This window comes from Gymnoscopelus braueri, assembly GCF_963280865.1.
Source record: "Gymnoscopelus braueri genome assembly, chromosome: 7".
Taxonomy (NCBI): Eukaryota; Metazoa; Chordata; class Actinopteri; order Myctophiformes; family Myctophidae; genus Gymnoscopelus; species Gymnoscopelus braueri.
In genome coordinates, this window is record NC_137608.1 from 51,636,121 (window position 1) to 51,659,752 (window position 23,632).

Sequence of the window (23,632 nt, forward strand, 5' to 3'; positions counted from 1 at the left end):
TCACAATGCGTCGCATCGTGACACATTGTGAGCATGCACGCACGCACGCACGCACGCACGCACGCACGCACGCACGCACGCACGCACGCACGCACGCACGCACGCACGCACGCACGCACGCACGCACGCACGCACGCACGCACGCACGCACGCACGCACGCACGCACACAACATGCAAGGGAGAAGTGGTTAAGTGTGTCCGTGGGATGTATTATTATTATTGGACCAATACTAAAAATAATAACGACTCTGGATCCATTGGAAAACACTTTTTTCTCTGAAAAGTAGAAGTAGTTTTTTGGACATACAAGGTTTCCACCCGACAACTAGGATAACATACAGTAGGCCTACATGCCTCTTTCCCTGCATTATGACCTGCTTTACTTACTGTACAGTACATGCGTGCCTGGCTGTTTCCCACTGAGCTTTAACCCACTAAGACCGGGAAAGCATCTGTGTCATTTTACATTTTAACCACGTTAACTATTATCTTATACGTTGGGCTATTCAAAAATAGCAGATCTACAAGCTCATAGCACGGTACTGAGTGCCGCGCTATGAGCTTGTAGATCTGCTATTTTTATAAAAATCATGAAAATGTGTGCACATTTTTGAATATATATTTTAAAGCAAACATTTGTAACTTAAATCTTTGGTTCTGGGGGATTCTACAAATGTCTTGTAAATCCTAACAGTCTTTTCTTTTTTTTTTTACGTATGCTGTTGCTATAATATCGGTGGTTCTCAAACGTTTTCATGTCAAGGACCCCCAAAATGATGTGGCCGCGGACCCCCATCTCAAAATATGGTGTTCCAGGGACCCCCAGAAGCACAGATTTGAGTTGAAAATGTTCGCTTTAAAAATATATATATTCAAAGATCTGCGCATATTTTCCAGATTTTTCAAAAATAGCAGATCTACAAGCTCATAGCGCGGCACTCGGTGCCGCGCTATGAGCTTGTAGATCTGCTATTTTTTTAATAGCCCAAAGTATAAAATAATGGTTAAAGTGGTTACACTGATGCGTTCCCGGTTTTAGTGGGTTAATGACACACATAGAGAACTATCTAATGACATGATGTATCCTCCTTCCTTAATGACATGCACGGTCGTTAGTTAATGACATGCATGTGAGACCGAGGTAATCGCTCACATGGCGAGGGCGCTCGTTATAGGGGAGAATAGCTGTTATTTAGCTGTCACGTTAAATGCCTCACACAAGCACACACACACACACACACACACACACACACACACACACACACACCCACACACGCACGGACATGCACGCACACACACACACGGACATGCACGCAAACGCACACACACACACACATTCAAAGTGGAATTAAAGAGCTGGAGTTTTCTGTCCTCAGATAATCTGACTGGCTTTTTGCTAAAAGTGTTATTTCTGGCCAAGCATTTTGGTCAGAAAAGCAAATATGAGGCCAATTAAGGCAAAAGCTATATAAATAATAAATTATAAACAACTCTCTGAAAGGTCTACTACTGTCCAATTAGAAGTGATCGTTAAAATGAAATAATATTGCGCTTGTTAAGATTGACCTCCTATTTACTTCATGATTTCAAGGCTTTCATGAGCTGAGTAATTTCCCACTACGTTGATAAACTTAGCATAATAGTCCCCAATGGAAGTAGATAACGAACACTAATTCATTTCAATGAGGACATATTTCCAGGCTCCATCTCTGCATTGTGCACTCCAGGGACTTGTAATGGCTCCATGGGGACTTTACCAACGGATTGGCGTAGATTTTTTGCTATATTTGCCTATACTTGCCTATTACTGGCTTACATCCATTATTTAGTGAATATTTAGAGAACACATAACGACATAACATAAATGAGCTTGTAGATCTGCTATTTTTGAATAGCCAAACTGTAAAATATGGTTAAACTGGCTAAAATGATTGTGACACTATATTAAAACATTTTGCTGGACCCCCTGGAACCCCCCAAAGAACCCCTGGTGGTCTCCGGACCCCACTTTTAGAACCACCGCTTTAGGGGCCACAGAGAGCGCCTCTTGAGCTGAGGGAGATGGATATCGTCATGATGTCCATACAGCGCACACACGCAGTCTTTATAGACACGCTATATGTGCTCGAACCGATCAACCGTTGCTGCGCTTGAATGTCCGGTCGTCTGCGTTTTTAGCACAAATAACTTAGCTGAAACAACCATGCAAGGCACCAACCTGCTCATCGGGAGCAATTAGGGGGTTCAGCGTCTTGCTCAAGGACACTTCCACACTAACTCTGGGGGAGCCCGGGATCGAACTGGGAACCTCTCGGTTCCGGCCACGCTACCGGCCACTCTACCCCTGAGCCACTGCCGCCCCACTGCCGTACAGAGAGAAAAGGTGTGTTCACACTCTCGACCTTTTTCTTTTGAAGGACCCCAAGTTTGATAAGCATTTGGCCAGTGATTCTCAAGCTGTGGGCCGGGGCCTCGAAATAACTGGCAAAAAACACTAAGATCTTAACACATTCCATGCCAGACGTTAATCTCATAATGTACTCACCAGTGCCAACGTGTTATTGTTGTTTTTTTTCACGTCGCCATAGACCTTGTTAAAATCCTTAAGATTGAGCTGTGCACTGTCTGTTTACATCGGCAACTTCTCACTGAATCTACCAGTGAAAACCACGTGACAAACGGAGCTCCATGGTTGTAGTTAGAGCGGATTACGTTAAACAGTGATATGCGAGGAGAAAAAACTACAGGAAGAGAATTGAGTTTCAGTTTCGTCATTAGAACGAGGGCCGACGTGATCGGCAAAACCGGATCCCAAATAATTCTGTTTCCGGTCTTCAAACCGGAACCGGAAATGGATCAAAACATTCCGAAAGTGCACCTGGGGGGGATCTACACGAACCGGCGGTTCGCGTAGATCACGATTGGCACGCTGCGGCTTTAAATAGGTTCGCGTAGATCTACGCGATTGGCATTCAATGTGTTAATGATAATGTAACATTGCAAAGTCGGCGAAAATGTTCTCAACTTGCTCCGTCTGTGACGTCAGAGAGCTTCCCCTCCGGAGGGGGGGAGGGGGCTGACGCACACGGCTAGTCTGAACGCCACGGTGAAACGAGCATAATATGAGCATCGGGTCGAGTACGAGTCTAGAGACCCGGTCGGAACGGGTCTAATAGATTACATTCATCCTCGGTCAGTTTTGGATCCCACCCTCTAATAGGCTATGAGGTTTCGCCTGAGAGCGACGATACATTCATGCATGCTTGTGTGTGAGTGAGTGGTTGTTAGTCACATACGGGTAATCAGAAGTAATGTTCCTCTCCCTCAGATCTCATTTATATTTCTGTCATACTTTGTTGTTGTCTCTCAACTTCCATCTGCCTCATATTTCACTCATCCACGCTGTCTGATGAGACTCCATTTGGGAGGCAATGGTCCTCGTCACGACCCCATCTCCTGCACACACACATACACGCGTACGCACGCGCACACACACACACACACACACACACACACACACACACACACACACACACAGTCACACGGCAACATCATCAACATCATAAAATCGAACACACCCAAAATGGGAGCAAATGGGGAAACTTCTACATTATGATGTCTGAGCGTCCTTCTGATATAAGGTTCTGGAAATAAAATGTCTATCAGAAACACTTGGTTTAGACATCCATTGCTCTTCAGAATGAATGCTGTTGAATGATGAATTCCGGGCAGAATTGTAATCGAATTCAAAGACAGATGTGGTTATCAGCATGCATTGCTGATAACCTGACTGACTGATTGCTTGATTCATTGTATACTTTGTTAGCAAGTTTGTAAAATAGTATGGCGGTACAGTTACAAAAGCTATGCGCAAAAGGATAACACAAAAAGCCCGGGGAGGGCTTGTTTCCATTGTGGTCCATTGTACTGAGCTAAACCACTAAGCTGACGAGGCTCCTCGGGGTCCCCGTCCCATCTCGGCTCCCGGGGCCAGAGGAGGACGCACCGGCGGCCGGGGTCTTTTTTTCTACCCGATGCCAGATGGGGCCTGCAGAGTTATACCGCGGGGCTATCCGCTTGGCTTAGCGCCTACCTAGCTCCAGTGTTGAGCAAGCCCCCAGAGTTGCTGAGAAACATTGAAGCTGCCACCCCAGTGGCCAAAGCTGGAACTGCAGGCGGGGAGAAATACATGCACGCGCAAAACATACTGACAGATATTTATATTTATACATATAAATATGTAAACATATTATACATACATACATATGCATTTACATATAAATATGCATCTCGAGTGTATTTAATAAATATCTCGCGTTCAATCCTTGACACACGGGCTGCCGTAGAACGCAAAAAGGACACTAGTGCGCATGCTCATAACTCTATGGGGATACAAAACCAACCAATTCAAACCAATAATTCTACTTCCGGCAGGTTTCCGGGTGCTTCAAAACGCCACTGAGCACATTCATTGAAATGATAGCTGGGGGCGGGGCAATCCGCCCTCTAGTTATATTATACCTCTATGGTGTTGAGGCTGTTTTCGTCCGATGCGTCGCTAGCCGAGTAGCCGTATCGGACGTTTCAGTTTTTTTTTTGCCATCGGCGTTCGCCGGGTGGTCGGCGTTTGAGCCGGCCGTGGACTGCTCGCTCGCGGGTTGAATAACAGGGGAAAGGAGGGAGCACCCGTTTTGTAGCACAGAAGCTGATGTCGAAGAAAATGAGCGCTCCTTTTTCAATCTGACAGATTTTCCAATTGTACTGTAACAGATAGCATAGAGGGGGCAGAGGATGACACTCCCACAGAGCTCCTTCCGTGGAGCTCACTGAGAGGTTGGGCTGAAGTCCAATTATAACTTGAGGACAGCCATGTTTTTTCGGTCATGTTTTATTAGTTGGATGCGGAACCGAGACTTTTATAATAAACTTTTGTTACTGAAGAGTTGGCGAGCTTTGAAACATCATGTTGGTGTTAATCCACCAAAAACAAAATCTATTTCATACAGACACTGCAAGCCATGGAGAAGTGAACCTCTCCGGTTCCTGTTCATCCATTGGCACCGGTGGTTTTGGACGTCCTATGTTTTGGCTTTAGCTAACGGTGAAAAAATAAATAGCATAAGAATTGCAAAAATGACATTCATAAAATTGGCGCCTTAAAATATTGATGTCCTCACAAGTACATTAACAACTCTTACCCTGCCAGAGTTTTTTCAGAACAGTCTGTAGCCTCTGCCAGGGTTTTGACCGATTTTGGTACCTTTTCGCATAGCCACAAAATATTTTTCTCAAGTATGATTGATCCCCAGAAAATTTCTAATCACAGATGAGATTCAGGTGTGGTTTCACAAATGTCAACGAGGTCAATTTGACCTTGTTGTCATGTGTTGTTTGATGTTTGAAAATAGCTCAAAACCAGTAGTTTCAAACCAAAAACATTGTGAATTGTTTGTCCGTTTCAATTTTAACATTGAAGTGGATGGAGCAGCAAATCTTTGGAAATTGTTATCTCCTTATTCGTTTGGAATATCGAAAAGGTGTCAATACTAAATAATTAGAGAATCTTTTTAGAAATTTTTTTTTTAGAAAAAAGTTTTTTTTTTTTTTTTTTTCAGGATGTTTTTAAACGTCTTTGGCAGGCAACAGCTAATTTCTCAAAGACGTTTGGCAGTTATAGAGTTAATACAAACGTGTGTGTTTGCGCGTGTGTGCGTTGTGAGCTTGTAGATATGTATTTTTTTTTTGGCTTGGTTGATATGTTCTCACGAGTATAGTAATGCAAGTGTGTGTGTGTGTGCGTGTGTGTGTGTGTGCGTGTGTGTGTGTGTGTGTGTGTGTGGCCGCGGCCGCGTGTGTGTGTGTGTGTGTGTGTGTGTGTGCGTGTGCGTGTGTGTGTCAGAGAGTTTGGCCAGCTCTGCTTGGAGCTGCTGGACCAGTCCTACAAGCAGGACGAGCAGATGGCCATGAAGCTGCTGACGTACGAGCTGAAGAACTGGAGCAACGCCACCTGTCTGCAGCTGGCGGTAGCGGCCAAGCACCGCGACTTCATCGCCCACACCTGCAGCCAGATGCTGCTCACCGACATGTGGATGGGCCGCCTGAGGATGAGGAAGAACTCTGGACTGAAGGTGAGGAAGGACATGATGGTGTCACATGGTCAGTGGTGGACCACAGTGGTGGGAAAAGTACTCACATCTTGTACTTAACCCATTAAGACCTGAGGCCGATTCTAAAAATGTTTTCTAAATCCAAAAAGTTTTTTGAAAAAAATATATAAAAAATATTTTTTCACGATTTTTCAAAAATAGCAGATCTACAAGCTCATAGCGCGGCACTCGGTGCCGCGCTATGAGCTTGTATATCTGCTATTTTTGAATAGCCAAAGAAATCTAAAATGACACAGACGCGTCCCCGGTCTTAATGGGTTAAAGGACAACTTTGTTTTTTTACAACCAAGGTTTATGTTTTAGATTGTAATTAAAGTAAATAAAAGATGAGTGTTAAAACATTTTTTTTTTACTGCTTTCTATAGTTTTAGCAATTTTCGCGATATTTTTTACAGTGGACGGGGGCATTCTGTCCGGTGGCTAAATATGTATTTTTTTACACAATAACCCTGCGATTTCTTTATTATTATTTACAGTAGCTCTTCTAGCCCCCAATAACTCACATCTGGCCATCAAAGACCACCGTACCTTTTTTATTGTGTAAAAAAGACATATTTAGCCACCGGACAGAATGCCCCCGCCCACTGTAAAAAAGATCGTGAAAATTGCTAAAACTATAGAAAGCAGTAAATGGAAAAAAAAATAACACTCATCTTTTATTTATTTTAATTACAAGCTAAAATATAAACCTTGGTTGTAAAAAACCAAAGTTGTCCTTTAAGTAAAATAACCAATACCACAATGTAGAAATACTCTGTTACAAGTAAAAGTCCTGTTTGCAAAAATGCACTTGAGTAAAAGTACAAAAGTATCGAGATAAAGTATCGGCATCAACATATACTTAAAGTACCAAAAGTAAAAGTACTCGTTGTGCAGAATGTCCCGTTTTGACATCAAAATGTATATCTTTCTGTATATCTTTTGAAAATAGCCGATCTATATAAGCTCACAGTGCGTCGCGATCCCGGATTGGATGGCTTAGAACAACTACAAAACAGCAGCGACGTCAAGGTGCTGAGCAATACATCTCATAACGGCCGATCTACACCAGAGAATATCCGTACACACGCACTTTTAGATTTTAACACATTGAGTGCCATAAACGGTCCCGACCGTTTTTGGCCCATTTTTTTAAAATATATTTTTCCCACTTGGGGCGCTCTAACGAAACTTTGGGATCATCCAAGGAGTCTCTAAGAAGGAGAGGCCGGATGTGGATCCATGTCAAAAATGCTTCTGGTCGGCCGCTCCAATGTTAACTCCTTGACTAAAAGCTTAATATCTCCATTTCTTTTTAACTCTTACCCTGCCAGAGTTTTTTCAGAACAGTCTGTAGCCTCTGCCAGGGTTTTGACCGATTTTGGTACCTTTTCGCATAGCCACAAAATATTTTTCTCAAGTATGATTGATCCCCAGAAAATTTCTAATCACAGATGAGATTCAGGTGTGGTTTCACAAATGTCAACGAGGTCAATTTGACCTTGTTGTCATGTGTTGTTTGATGTTTGAAAATAGCTCAAAACCAGTGGTTTCAAACCAAAAAACATTGTGAATTGTTTGTCCGTTTCAATTTTAACATCGAAGTGGATGGAGCAGCAAATCTTTGGAAATTGTTATCTCCTTATTCGTTTGGAATATCGAAAAGGTGTCAATACTAAATAATTAGAGAATCTTTTTAGATTTTTTTTTTTTTTTTTTAAGTTCTTTTTTTTTTTTTTTTTCAGGACGTTTTTAAACGTCTTTGGCAGGCAACAGCTAATTTCTCAAAGACGTTTATAAACGTCTTTGGCAGTTATAGAGTTAACGTGGTGGAAGTGAGACGTTTTCGATCGGCAATCACTCTGCAATGGAGGATCGTGCTAGAAATATTATTGTTCCAGGCGTTAGTCGGGACCCTCCACCGTCTCGGACGCACGCTTTGTTTAAATGCACTTCCGCGTCAGGGCTTCTACAGCACGAAACATATCAACGTAAGTGGATGGAAGATATGCTGGCACTAGATGTATCCTATTTTAATAAACCTCTGGCACACAATGTGTTAAAGAGTGCGTATGCGGGACTCGCGTATCCGCGCGCCTTGTATAGCCGGTATCATCGATATGAATTGGATCTAAACAAACGCGCCGTACGCGCCACGCATACGCTGGCTTTGAAAAGAGGTTTTGAGAACCACTAGGGTAGAGTGAGTCAACAGCCAATTGAAATTTGGGTGAAGTGTGCGCGGTTCTGGAGGAGTTCAGAGGTCACAGTTATTTATAATCAGGGGCTGAACTGGGAACTGAAGAGGAGACGGATGGGTCATGAACTCATTCTGCACGGTGCAGACACACACGCACGCACGCACGCACGCACGCACACACACACACACACACACACACACACACACACACACACACACACACACACACACACACACACACACACACACACACACACACACACACACACACACACAGAGCAGGGATGAGAGTAATGAGTGCGGCTGACTGGGGCGTCCTGGGTCAGATGGCTGGGTCGCCCTCCCCAGGTGCTGAACGAGAGAGAGAGAGGGGGGGAGAGACAGAGACAGAGACAGACACACACACGCACACAGAGAGAGACTTGACTTGATATTCACTTTATGAAACAGGGTCATGGTTATTTGCAATATATTAATCCTTAATCATGCTCATCACCAAACAATTGAATGTACGAGCCAGTCCATAATAAAGGTGACTACAAACACAGCTACTTAATAATCAGCTTGGCACACAGGAGTGTTATCCCTTCACTGTGTTGATAAAACACAGGAGTTCTACAGACAAGAAAGGTGCTGATGCCAGATCCATTAGTGAGCTGCACCCAGAGAGAGAGAGAGAGGAGAGAGAGAGAGAGAGAGAGAGAGAGAGAGAGAGAGAGAGAGAGAGAGAGAGAGAGAGAGAGAGAGAGAGAGAGAGAGAGAGAGAGAGAGAGAGAGAGAGAGAGAGAGAGAGAGAGAGAGAGAGAGAGAGAGAGAGAGAGAGAGAGAGAGAGACGTTAAATGCTCACGACGTGTTGCTTGTAGATCGGCAACTGTTGTTGTACGATTCATTCAAAAAATATATGTATACGTCTCTGTATATATGTCCAAAACTGTTACTCTTCAGGATTCAAATAAAAAAAAACTGCAAAAGTAGCAGATCTACAAGCTCGATAACGCATCGCTTCGTGCCTGTGTTTCCAACTTCTAGATCTGCTACTTTTTCATATTTTTGTGTGAAGCTGTAGTATGATGAAGCAGGGCCATTAATTCATGAAAAACAAAAAAGTCAGAATATGGAGATATGATAGCCTGGTTCCAGACGAATCTGCCTTTGCAAATTTGCATCGCACTTTAGCCCTCGGCAGATTAGGTCTGGCCCCCCTCAATAGAGATTTAATTTCTCTCCCTCCGAAGGTGTGAGGGACCAATCAGGGCCCAGTATCCAAATGTGGGCGGGCTTATCACCTTATGTGGAGCAATGACGTACAATGCATAAGACTCATTTTCAGTTTTTCACAACAAAGATGGACGCCGCCATAGCATCGGTAGTAAGCGCGTTAGAAAATATTTCTTTTCTAAAAGACGAACAAACAATTGCCCTTAAAGCTTTTGTTGGAAAGAAAGATGTGTTAAGAATAGTTTCATCTGGTTAACAGACTAAATACGAGTGGAGCTAGCTTTAGTTGTTTACTATTTCAGCACCGGCGCTTGTGTGTGACGTAGCAGGAAGCACTGCTCTGATTGGTTTTAGGTCTAACCAATAGAGTCCGTTTGGATCTTTACCAGACTAATATCCATGCAGTGTGTCTAGGGGTGGCCATAGCTGAGTGGTTAGTGAGCCCGCCTAGGGAGCCAGAGGCCCTGGTTGCCCCAGGTACGATTCCAGGCCACGCCAGCATATGTGTCGATGAAATGAAATTTGTCCCTGAGCAAGACTCTTAACCCCTAATTGCTCACAGGCCCTCATTGGAAACAAGCCCGCAAGGACTTTCATGAACGTCCTGTTAAAAGGAATTATCCTTATCCTTGTCGTTTGATATTGTCTGGCCACGCGAGGCTAGAGATATGAGGTTTCTGCCCGACAGGCAGCAACGATATAGCTCTGTGCCTGTTGGTTCTGCAGCCTAATGGAAACAGCAGGCTATGGAGCCTCGTGTCCCTCGTTGCAGCAGCAGTTGTCAGTTGATAGATCGATGGACTGGTTAGCGTTCTTAATACTCTATTTTGCCTCGGCTACACACTGCCTGTCTGTCTGTCTGTCTGTCTGTCTGCCTGTCTGCCTGTCTGCCTGTCTGTCTGTCTGTCTGTCTGTCTGTCTGTCTGTCTGTATGTCTGGCAGAGAAGATCACCTCCAACCAACTCTGGGCATATTATGGTTGCTGTCGGGACCATGTCCATGTTTTAACTTTTTGCGTTTTTCCGTACATTAAATTCATTAATCATACAACAGCGTCACACAAAAGCATCAAAACTAGCAGATCTACAATTAAGGTGGACACGTGGTGTGAAACGTGCCGGGAAAGCGACGTGTTTTGAGTTTGTAGATCTGCAACTTTAGCTATTTTTGACCCTGAAAAGCAACAGTTTTGGACATATGAGGTTTCAACCCGAGAGAGACTAGATTTTTTGTGTCCTTAATCCATTTCGTCTCGGCTCTGCGCTGCTTGACTAATGCCCCTGAAGCTCGCCTCAGGTGAACTTTGAGAAGTAAAGTGACCGGTCTACAGAGCACTACAACCCCAGCACTTGAGTGAAGTGTGGGGCTCCTCACTGGTGGCAGGTGAGTCAATAGCAGTGACAACACACACATGTGTGTGTGTGGGGGTTGGAATTAATTGGCATAATGACTAAATTGGGGAGAAAAAGTGGTGGAAAACGTTTTCACCTTCCTAGAAATGTAGTGTAGAGTCAAAAGCACAAATTTGTCTTTTACATGTAGTGGAGTGAAAGTCAAAAGTATTAAAAAAAGCAAATGTACATAAGTACTCAAGTAAATGTACTGTACTTGGTTACTCTCCACCACTGGTTCGTAATAATAATCCATTTTGCCTTAGCTCTGCACTGCCTGACTCACAGTAAGTACTGTATGCCCTGGATAGAGGGAAGCTATAGCCTCAGATGAACTGTAAGAAGTAAATTGACTGGTAGCAACACAACAGTGGTTAAAATGGCTGAAGCCAGATTAATACAGTGCTTGGTTGCGTATCTTGTGTGCACTCTCAGAGATTTCCACACTCACTCCAGAGGGCCACATTGCACATAGTGTCGGGCAGACACCTATAATCTCTTTTTTTTAAAACATTTTTGGTACTTTAAGTACATTTTGATACCAATACTTTTGTACTTTTACTCAAGTAATTTTTTTATTCCAGACTTTTACTTGTAACAGAGTACTTTTACATTGCAGTATCGCTACTTTTACTTAAGTAAAACATTTGAGTACTTTTTCCACCACTGACTGTTGAGTGGAAACTCACTCGACAGAGACAATACAAAAGAGCTGAATTTCAATTTGAGAGCCGCTTCTGTAAAAAAAAGGAAAAACTGCTGTCCCTGCAGATAAGGCGACAGCACTAATCCTCTCCTCACTTTCGCCCCTCATTCTCTGGTTTGTGCTCACCTTCCTCCCGCGGGGCATGTGATGTGTGCCGCCTCATTTAGCCCTTGTTGAAACTATTATGTCGCCTGAGTGTTTACAAGGCCTTGAGGGCTTGTCTTTCTCTCATCCATCCATCCATCCATTGCTGCCTGCCTGTCTGGACTCTTTTTCCTACTAATTGACTCTCTGTGAAGAGAATGGCTGTCTGAGCTGATTAAACCAAAGATAGGTTCTACTCAACCTGTAGGGAGTCAGGCTGACATGTCTACTCCACAGGTGTTGGGTGTGTATGTGCGCGCGTGTGCGTCCGCGTGTGTTTTAGTTTTAGACAGTGATGGAAAGTAACAAAGTAACTAAGGCATGCGTATTATGGAGGACCCGATGAAGTGTAGCTGAGTATGAAGTTGGGCAGATCAGTGGATTTCAGATAAATATCAATCTGACGTTGTAGACATCAATTATTACACACGTCGATGTACATTAGTGAGAGTAAAGGCCTTCGCAGGGAAAAAACGGACAATATATTTGGTTCTCAATGACCTCATGCACACCGGCTCCGAATTTGCCGCGCGGCGATGCGATGCGGCGATGCGTTTTTTTTTTCTCCAATCAAACCCAGTTCGATTTGTGCGTCTTTTCGCATGCAGTAAAAACTGATTGACTAATCGCACCCTGTCTGCAAAGGCCTCAACATTGTGAGCAAACTGCTTGGCACTGTATATTACAGAATGAATGCAGTTTTAGTTTTACTTAGAACTTTTCTGTTCTTTAGTTTCTGACCTTGTCCTTGTTCAGGGCTCTGACAGCCGGGAGGGTCTACAGCCAGCCTTGATCCCAGGGCTTTGAGACACCTCCAGAGTACAGCTGTCCTCTTGGGTTGCAGTGCACCCCTCAGGGCCACAATGTCACAGGTTTTGGTGGCCCCGTGTGTCACCCTCTGGCCAATAGGGTGACATCATAGCCTCTAGGGGGCACTAGCGGGGCTTTTAGATTCTAACTTGAGCTGACATCCTCCAACTCCTGTCTGTCGCTCTCTTTCTTTCTCCCTCCCTCCCTCCCAAACTAAACTAAAAACAAAAGGTGACAAAGCCTTTCGGGCTGCAGATCCCAAGCTTTGGACAGCTCTTCCACAGGCTGCAGCCTCTTGTGGACATTTTTAAGAACAACGTTAAAACGCTACTATTTGAACAAGTGTTTGCAGATGTTACATGATACGTAGCTTGCTAGGTTAGTTCAGGCAGTACACTCGAGAGGTTACACATGCTCATTACTATGTGGGTGTATACAGTGTTACTGTATGCAAGACCCATACATCATACACTGACGGTGGCAATCAGCTGACCAATTGGGCGGGTTATTTAAGCTCACCTAAATCTGTGTTCCTTCCGTGGTATCTGTCTTGATTTGTCGTTATGCGGCTGTTTGCTCCCACCGCCACCCCAGCACCACCAGTGGGCTCTGCTATTGGTTCTGTTCCCCATGGGGGGTTGTTATTGTATATCTATCTCCCAGCTCTTAAAGGTTAATGATGGTTGTCTAAATTGTGCTGAGCAGGGAGAAAGATGTAGCAGAGCCTGAACGCCAAGATAAAATACTACATCCACACTTGTATTCTCATTCTTTAATATTGGTTCAATCTATTTGTTCTATAATATTGGTTCAATCTATTCGTTCTGTAATATTGGTTCAATCTATTCGTTCTGTAATATTGGTTCAATCTATTCGTTCTGTAATATTGGTTCAATCTATTTGTTCTATAATATTGGTTCAATCTATTCGTTCTGTAATATTGGTTCAATCTATTCGTTCTGTAATATTAGTTCAATCTATTCGTTCTGTAATATTGGTTCAATCTATTCGTTCTATAATATTGGTTCAATCTATTTGTTCTATAATATTGGTTCAATCTATTCGTTCTGTAATATTGGTTCAATCTATTCGTTCTATAATATTGGTTCAATCTATTCGTTCTATAATATTGTTTCAATCTATTCGTTCTGTAATATTGGTTCAATCTATTCGTTCTATAATATTGGTTCAATCTATTCGTTCTGTAATATTGGTTCAATCTATTCGTTCTATAATATTGGTTCAATCTATTTGTTCTGTAATATTGGTTCAATCTATTCGTTCTATAATATTGGTTCAATCTATTCGTTCTGTAATATTGGTTCAATTTATTCGTTCTGTAATATTGGTTCAATCTATTTGTGAGTTATCTGACTGAAATGATTTTATTTATTGTTATCTGCTGTCCTGCTTGAGATGAATTGTACAGGTTTTTTTATGTTCTAACCACTTTAATACTGTGTTCTGTTTTTAATCTCACTGTATGTAAAGCACTTTGTGAGACCTCTTGTGAGAAGTTCTATATAAATACATTTACTTACTTGCTCCCTCCCTCCCTCCCTCCCTCCCTCCCTCCCTCCCTCCCTCCATCTCTCCCTCCCTCCATCTCTCCCTCCATCTCTCCATCAGGTGATCCTGGGCCTGCTGCTGCCGCCGTCCATCCTGAGCCTGGAGTTCAAGAACAAGGACGAGATGTCCTACATGCCCCAGGACCAGCAGGAGAGCTACCTGCAGGAGAAGGAGGAGGAGGAGCCCGAGAAGGCCGCCAAGGAGAAGGACGACGAAGACATGGAGTTCACAGTAAGATCCTACTGTGAGGCGCAGTACAACTCCGTGGTGAGAGAACCCACCTCAGCCCTGTAGCAAGGCACCTATACATATACATATATATATATATATACTGTATACATACACCTCAGCCCTGTAGCAAGGCACCTATACATACATACATACTGTATACATACAGACACCTCAGCCCTGTAGCAAGGCACCTATACATATATACGGTATACATGACAAACCTCAGCCCTGTAGCAAGGCACCTATACACTTACATACATTTAACACACCGCCTACATACATAAACGGCCTACAAAAAGTTCGCAAACTGTCGATTATTTCGCCCTTTCAATAATACCAATTGGTATTGTGTTGTATATCATTTGTATTGTTGATTACTCACCTTTATGTGACTGGCACCTGAGCGTGGGTTCTGCAACTTTGTTGAGTTTGTGTTGATGCTCCAAGCAGCAACACTGCCCCCATGGAAAGATGCCATGTTTGTCCCTTCAGGATAAGGCCTGTCCAATAGGTGTCGCAATAGGTGTTCCATTACGCATGAGGGGCAGCATTATTTGGTGTCAGCCCTGGTACCATTTACAAACTTAGGACCAAGTTCTGTGAGACTTATGAAGTCAAAGGAGGACAACAACCCAAGAAGACCGGTACCTCACCCTTGCTTCACTGAGGAACTCATAGGTTTTCTTCCAGAGATTTACAGGCAAGATTTGCCCAACGGTACCAAAGACAGATGTCGAAGTTGCAGGACCCATGCTCAGGTACCAGTCACACACCTGTGACAGGCACACACCTGCCTGCAAATGGTACCAGGGCTGACACCAAATAATGCATAATCTGCGTAACAGAACACCAGCTTCACTTGCCCTACTGCACGGGCCTTATCCTGAAGGGACAGACATCTTTCCATGGGGGCAGTGTTGCTGCTTGGAGCATACACAAACTCAACAAAGTAGCTGAACCCATGTTCAGGTGCCAGTCACTCACCTGTGACTGGCACACACCTCTCAGCAGGTGTGTGTTGGCAGGTCGCTCAAAACAAGAGCGATTACCAACAGAAGCATATGGGGGGATTTTGGCAAATCTTTGGGGGGCGCTACCCACACGTTTAACTGTGTTGCTCATTCCACGAATGCCCGATCCTTACAAGCTGTACCTCGTTGTAAAGGTGAGTAATCAACGATAAAAATGATATACAGCATGATTGAAATTGAATTTTATTAGGCAAAATAATGTAAAACAACACAGTTACATTTATAATACTTTTGTCTAAAAGGTCCGACCAAAAAAGTCCTTGCGGACTTGTTTCCGTTGGGGTCCTTGAATGAATTTCATAGACATATATACCGTATTTTCCGCACTATAAGGCGCACCGTAAGTGCGCCTTATAGTGCGGATGCGCCTTATAATCCGATGCGCCTTATATATGTATCAATATTGGTTCCCTTGGTTTCCGCACTATAAGCCGCACCGTCAGTGCGCCTTATAGTGCGGATGCGCCTTATAATGCGGTGCGCCCTATATATGAAAATAATACATTTATTGAAGGTGCGCCTTATACTCAGATGCGCCTTATAGTGCGGAAAATACGGTAGTAGCAACCAAACAGTTCAAAAATCAATATAAAAATGATATACAACACAATACCAATTGGTATTATTGAAGGGGAGAAATAATCGACCAAAGTTAAGTTTCCGATTTTTTTGTGGGCAGTTTACATACATACATACATACATACATACATACATACATACATACATACATACATACATACATACATACATACTGTGCACACACACACACACACACATTCTTTCCTTCCTCTATTCTGGCCAACTGGATCCTTCCAACCAAATCAACCCTTCCTGTATCTCGTGGTTTGAGCGAGGACGTACGCGTGGAGTTGTAGCGTCTCTGTCCGTCTGTCCGTCCGTCTGTCCGTCTGCCTGTCTGTCTGTCTGTCTGTCTTTCTGTCTGTATGTCTTCTTCTCTCTGTCTGTCTCTCCTTTAGACCCTTCTTCTCTCTACCCCCCTTTTCTCTTTGTCCACTTGCTCCTTTGCCTCTTTCTATCTTCTTTCTTTCCCCCCCCTCTCTCTCTCTCTTCCCCTCTCTCTCTCTCTCTCTATCTCTCTCTCTCTTCCCCCCTCTCTCTCTCTCTCGCTCTCTCTCTCTTCCCCTCTCTCTCTCTTCCCCTCTCTCTCTCTCTCTCTCTCTCTCTCTCTCTCTCTCTCCTCTCTCTTCTCTCTCTCTCTCTCTCTCTCTCTCTCCCCCTCCCTCCCCAGAGGTGGTCTTAGCTATGTTTCACCCGTTTCAATGTTAACAGGCCCAACGTGCTCCCGGGGTTCCCGACTGACACGCAAGAATTGAATTATTCAGCCTCAGTGTTACTCAAGGTTAAGTTGCAGGCAGCACAGAACAGACTTATTACAGTCCTAACAGGTTTGGGTCCAAGAACCCATGTAAGGAGCAACCCGTTTAGGGACCTAAATTGGCTTCCTCTGGAACACACAGGGTCAACTGGCCAGACTGACCATGGTCCACAACACTTTATATGGAGAGGCTCCAAGCTCCTAACAACATTTTTTAAACTGGTTAGGGACACTCACACAGTTCCCAGACGTTTTCGCCAGCTCTCGCATACAAACGGGAGGGGCGAGGAAACTTCTGGGCCAGAGCCCTGGTATTTGTGGGCGCTTCTCGTCGCTCCTACATGCAACACCCACTGCATGTGGATGCGGAAATTCAGTGGGCTGGATTTACATGTGTGCGGCTTGTTCCTCACTGGAAACAAACCAAAACTAATTTAACAATAGCGTCCTCGGAGCCGACAAAACCACGGAAAGTTAGTAACATTTTAACTTGCTCTTTCATCATAGAAACAAGTGGGCTTATAACCAAAACGATCCATGTTCTTTGGGAGAAATGGTGTTAGTGTTCCGTGGAGAAATATTGTGGGAATGAAAACATAGTCGCACCACCGGAAGTGGAAGGCTGAAGGCCTTCCCTGAGCACGGGTCGTCCGTACAGCTCCGCCCAGAGTCAAATGAACAAGTGAAAAACAGCAGAGGGTGCTGTTTTTCCATTTTATTTGACAATGGGTTTCTCAGATTGGCCTGGAGGTGTCAATTAAGCTGACTTCCAACCTATAAACATTCAAGCGTTTAACAAGGGCTTGGTTATTGGACAAGGTTTCAGAGTAGGTGCAGGTTTTAGTAAGGATAGAAAGAGCAGAGTTTTTTTTAGAATAGTGTAAATGTATTTTTGTCATGTCTGTCATGTCTGAAATATTTTGTTCATTTATTGTACATTGTTCACCGTTCATGTCTGTCATGTTATGAGATGTATTTGTTACCTGTATGAGGACCACATTGGAGATAGGTCCTGGACTTTATTGTGTCATATCCTCTAATTGCTTTAACTTGTGCTATGACTTTTCAAATAAACTCAGCTGTTGGTGAGCCAATTAAAGTCTGACCTGTGGAGGTTTCAGAATGTGGCAGAGACTCAAACCTGTATAGTAGTTGGCGTGCACCAAAACAACAGATATACAAGCTCACAACGCGTCATTCTGTGTGTGACGTGTTGTGAGCTTGTAGATCAGCTGTTTTCAGAGCGCCTCACTGAGCTTGCAGATCAGCTGTTTTCAGAGCGCCTCACTGAGCTTGCAGATCAGCTGTTTTCAGAGTGCCTCACTGAGCTTGCAGATCAGCTGTTTTCAGAGTGCCTCACTGTGAGCAAGCAAGTATAGAAACGTGAGAAGTCAGCGTGAGCGCACTGTGCCAGCTCTTGAAACGGGGCCATCTCTCTCTCTCTCTCTCTCTCTCTCTCTCTCTCTCTCTCTCTCTCTCTCTCTCTGTCTCTCTCTCTCTCTCTCTCTCTCTCCTCTCCCCCCCTCTCTATCCTCTCTCTCTCCCCTCTCTTTCCTCTCTCTCTCTCTCTCTCTCTCTCTCTCTCTCTCTCTCTCTCTCTCTCTCTCCTCTCTCCTCTACCCCCCCCTCTCTCTCCTCTCTCTCCCCCTCTCCAGTACTTGTAGAGGTACAGTACTTGTATTGCTGGCTGCCATGCTGCCTCTCACTCAGCCCCATGCATACATAAAGCAGCTGTTGGCTCTTGCCTTGCCCCAGCAGCAGCGCCAACACTCAGCATGCGGTGACTGTCGCCAGGAGACCCTCTCTCTCCCATTATGTAACTGTATCTTCCATTTAGTCTCTGTCGGGTGGAAACCTCATATTTCCAAAAATGTTACTTTTCACTTTCTTTCTTTTTTTATATACCAAAAATTGCAGCGTTCTGAGCTTGTAGATTTGCTATTTTGGCTACAGCCTCACGTGGCCAGACTATGTCATGCTTATGAGGACGGTTTTTTTCTCCCAAGGGGCGGGATCAAAAGAATGGCTCTGGACGCAATTGGTTAGACCTACAACCAACTACCAATTACAGTCTCCCATATTTGAATACTGGTCCCTGATTGGTCACCCCAGACTTCGGGAGCAGGAAATAGATTCACAATGGAGCGGTGCCAGACCCAGATCGCAGAGGTTAATTTTCTTTTTGCACTGGCAGATTGGTCTGGTCCCAGGCTATATTTTCGCTACTTTTGTGTGACACCGGTATGACGAAATGTAATTTAGATAGCATGTCGTTGGACAGATTCCAGGTTCATTTGTTTGCCTGGCATCCTATAGTTTGTATAGTTTCGTTTTGTTATACTGTTCAGACTGATGCTAGGTTCTTGGTTTACCTATGATCCTAGATTACTCTGCCCTGCCAAGCTAAAGTGCAGTAACTACGAAAAAAAAAAATCACTGAAAATTTGGTTTAACACATTGGGTGCCAAAACCGTATATATACTTATTTTCAAATACAGCTGTTGAGTGGAACGGATTACCGAATGTTTTAATTTCCCCCCCCCCCCCCCCGATTGTACGAGACCTCTATGTGTGTAATGAGGGGATCACCGTGAGGACGGTGATCACTGAAAATATTTTGTGACTACTTGAAAAAGGTTCAAAAATTGTTTAAAATCCTGGCACTCAACGTATAATATTTTAATAAACCTCTGGCACCCAAAAGTGATTCAACTGGTCAGCCAAATGAGATAACGGCATATAAATGATTGTACACTAATTGTACATCTGTTCTTGAGGTGATTGTTTATCCCCCAAAATCACAAAGGCTAATTTTACCTTTTGGGATACACAAATGAGTCGGTGTGTCCAAAAATGTAGTTACTGCACTTTGGCTTGGCATAACTGTCTACATGCATTTGATGTATTACCTTGTGTTTTCCTTGCTTACTGTAAGTCCCTCTGGATTAAGAGCGTCTGCTAAATGCTTAAATAGTCAATTGTAGGGCGTTGCTTGATATATACTGTAAAAAACATGAACAGTTGACTAATGGAGATATGAGGTTTCTGCTGCAGCAGAGTTTTAAATGATTCAGAGCCTGAGATGCAGTGAGTTAATGGGGGGCCGCAACCATCTGCATTCATACCGATAAATGCAAAACCCCTGCTGTGCCGCAGGCCAGGGGGGGGGGGGTCGTATCGGCCTATATTATCCTCAGATGCTCTCTAAGAACCAACAACACGGGTCAAGCCTCACTCGCGCCTCTGCGAAAAAGTGTCGTTGCGACAACATGTCGGTCGACAAAGATATTACGATCGTTTTCAAGCTGCACAAAGCGCCGACGCGACACCTTTTCGACCAAAGTAAAAAGGAGGTTTGATGTGATGTTTTTCAAGTTCTTTTGGGGGTATTTTTGCATGATCATTGCAGCATGACAGGACTCACACACCCCCCCTGCTGGCCATCTGAGTCTGGTCACGTCACTGGACCTGTCTGTGCCTGCCTTGGTTCACACATGGGTTAAGAAAAACTGTTGCTGAATATCTCTCACATGATTTGAAATGTGTTTTCTTAAAGGAGTATTTCACCGCAGAAAATAAAATGTTCTTCAAGATAAAGCTATGATTTAGAAGTGCCGAAATGGGAGTGGACACATGACACTTTCAATTACAATGTGAGTGTAAAAAAAATTTATATAGTTTTGCTGTTGTTAATCTCCTATACTTAAAATCATTAGTATTTTCTTTTTTTTATTATTATTATTATTCCATTACTTTAGAGGCATGTTATACAAACAAAACATTTTAAGTATTCAAGCCATCACAGGGTGAGTAATGATTGAGAAAAAGTCATTATTTTGGGTGAAGTACTCCTTTAAGCTTCTACGATGACCATTGTTCTACCTCATATCGTTGGCGTTTCTCTTACTATTCAGTGTTTCAAATATTTGAGAGGGTTTGGGAGCAGTTTTTTGTCTTTCATTTGCAGACATCCAGACATGATGTGACCTCCTCAGAACCCTGCCTTGACATGAGACCATGACCCATACAGTGCACAGGGGTCCCAGACCCCTCTCTCTCATGGATAGAAGGAAATGAGGGGCTGCAACTATCAAATATTTATATATTTTTAAAAATTATTCAATTAACCATTTTAGCGTTATTTTAGAGGCCTACTTCTTTGTACAGTATAACGGTGTCGTGCAAAAATAGTGAAAATAGCTGATTTTTCATTCTTTTTCTTTTACTTTTTTATTTACATATAATGACATGCCGAAAATAGGGATTGATTATTACATGGGATTTAATTAAATTATTGACTATTCTTTTTTATTTAATTTTGATTAGTTTGAGTTAACTGTTGCACCCCTGAAGCAAATGTGTCACAGCTGGAAGTGAGATATCTGTGTATATTCTTCTTCTAGTCTCTCTCTCTGTCTGTCTGTCTGTCTGTCTGTCTGTCTGTCTGTCTGTCTGTCTGTCTGTCTGTCTGTCTGTCTGTCTGTCTCTGTCTCTCTCTCTCTCTCCTCGTTCCTCTAGCCTGTCTGTCCTCGTTGTCTGAGACTATCCATGAGTGTGTGTGTGTGTCCGTTGTCATATCCGTCTCATGTCCTTCCACCCCTGACCCTCTGCGTCTCACACACACATCACATTATGGAATGAGGACATTGCCTGTTGCTTGCTTCTCTTGAACTATAATTTGACCAGTGGTGGACAGTAACAAAGTACATTTACTTGAGTACTGTACTAAAGAACATCTTTTTAAGTATATTGTATTTGTATTTTTGAATACGTAGTAGTGACTTTCACTCCACTACATTTCAAAGACAAATATTGACATTTTTGACTACTTTTACATGTCTAGGAAGGTAAAAGGTTATGAATTAACCACTTAAACCCAATTTCAAATATAACGAACATAGTTGATCTACAAGCTCACAACTACAACTTGTAGATCTGCTATTTTCACTATTATTGATACATTTGGAAAAATTCTGGAAAATATTTGAATTCTTTGGAGGGGGAAATGTCAAACTTTTAGCGATGGACTTGATATTAAAAACAAAATGTACTTTGTAATTTGTACTTTTGGATACTTAAGTATTTGAGTATTTAAGTACTCACTTTAACTCGAGTATACAAATTTGACAGAGCAACTTTCACTTGTAGTGGAGTAATATTTTAACCAGGAGTATCTATTACTTTGAGTACTGGAGTTGAGTACTTTGTCCCACCACTGACCTATGACAGTGATGAACACCAGTCAGGAACGCCCCTTAACGGAACGCTTCGCTCTTTTCCCCCTGTTTCTTCTCCGTCTTTCTTTTGTCTGTTCTTCTTCAACGTGTTTGTCCACGCCACCACCTCCCCCCCCCCTCTCCCCCCAATATGTCTCCATCTCCTTCGTCCAATCCCATCCCTTCGCACTCTTTGTGGGTGGCGCTGGTGTGGCCCCGCCCCCCTCCCCCCCCTCCAGGCCATGCTGGGGAAGGTCGCCACGGAGCCGAGGAAGAAGGACGTGGAGGAAGTGAAGAGCCGCCACCGCCTCATCCCCCTGGGACGCAAGGTCTACGAGTTCTACAACGCCCCCATCGTCAAGTTCTGGTTCCACACGGTCAGTGTTCAACGGCTCTACATTTATGGTTCTGGTTTGATATGGTCAGTACACAGTGGTGGAAAAAGTACACAGATATTTTTACTTAAGTAAAACTATCAATATCACAATTTAGAAATACTCTGTCAAAGGCCTGTGTTCAACATGTTGAGTATAAGTATAAAAGTATTGGCTTCAAAAAATACAAAAAGTACCAAAAGTAAAAGTACTAGGATGTTTGAAAATAGCAGATCTACAAGCTCACAACGCGTCGCGGTGCGTCACGTTGTGAGCTGGTGTCATAGGTTTTATAATGTATGTTTTATAATTTATATAAAGTAACTAGTAACTAAAGTTGTCATAAATAATTGTAGTGAAGTAAAAGTACAATATTTGCCTCCGAGATAGTGGAGTAGAAGTAAAAGTATTGGAAATTGGAAATACCTAAGTAAAGTACAAATACCTCAACATTTTACTTAAGTACAGTACTTAAGTAAATGTACTTAGTTACTTTCCACCACTGTCAGTATACTGGTTCAAGTTTCAGTTTCATATGGTCAGTTTACTGGTTCAAGTTCTGGACAAAAAAAAAAAAACAGCAGATCTAAAATGTTATGATAAAAATTCAATCTCGGCAATATAAGTATTGTGAGAGTTTATCGCAATAAACGATAATAACGATGATCGTCCTATAAGGATAAGGATAATTCCTTTTAACAGGTCGTTCATGAAAGTCCTTGCGGTCTTGTTTCCAATGAGAACCTGTGAGTAATTGGGGTTAAGAGTCTTGCTCAGGGACAAATTTCATATCATCGGCACATATGCTGGGATAGCCTGGAATCGAACCTGGGGCAACCAGGGCCAGCTGGTTCCCTAGGCGGGCTCACTAACCACTCAGCTATGGCCGCCCCAATGTACATAGACAGTAACAGGGAGGCTATTTTGACGCTCACCTTTCACCGGCAATGTGTTTTGCACTTTAGTCAGCTCACTCAAACAAAACAAACTAAAATCGAGTGTTAAACACAGGAGGAAAACAAAAGGGTAAACAAAGTGACTGCAAACGACCCGCGAGATAAAGTGCCTTAAGTGCTTTAAAAACTTCTGCCCTGTTGCACAATGATTGCTTGGAATGTTAAGGAGGTGCATCGCTCTGGGATATGTGCTATTCTGGGACATTAAATCCTCTCAGTCTTTTGTGAGCAGGAAGGAAATTGAATAATGTTGTTAGCCGGGAGAAAGGGGTTCCTTTAGAGTTTGACGGCTTTTGTAATGG

At 43.2% G+C, this 23,632-nt stretch overlaps 2 protein-coding genes across 3 annotated transcripts in view; both read left to right on the forward strand.

The window, feature by feature from the left end:
* Positions 1-23,632, forward strand: part of LOC308087919 (H-2 class II histocompatibility antigen, E-S beta chain-like) — a 662,842-nt gene that overhangs the window by 393,180 nt on the left and 246,030 nt on the right. The gene's annotated exons all lie outside the window — the stretch shown is intronic.
* trpm3 (transient receptor potential cation channel, subfamily M, member 3) overlaps positions 1-23,632 on the forward strand; it is a gene marked incomplete at both ends in the record, with an annotated part of 344,779 nt that overhangs the window by 291,998 nt on the left and 29,149 nt on the right. For both annotated transcript variants that reach the window (XM_080432157.1, XM_080432158.1), the window contains 3 exons: positions 5,901-6,129; positions 14,247-14,453; positions 22,240-22,377. In XM_080432157.1, coding sequence (XP_080288283.1) covers positions 5,901-6,129; positions 14,247-14,453; positions 22,240-22,377 — 574 coding nt within the window. The remainder of the gene's footprint in view (positions 1-5,900; positions 6,130-14,246; positions 14,454-22,239; positions 22,378-23,632) is intronic.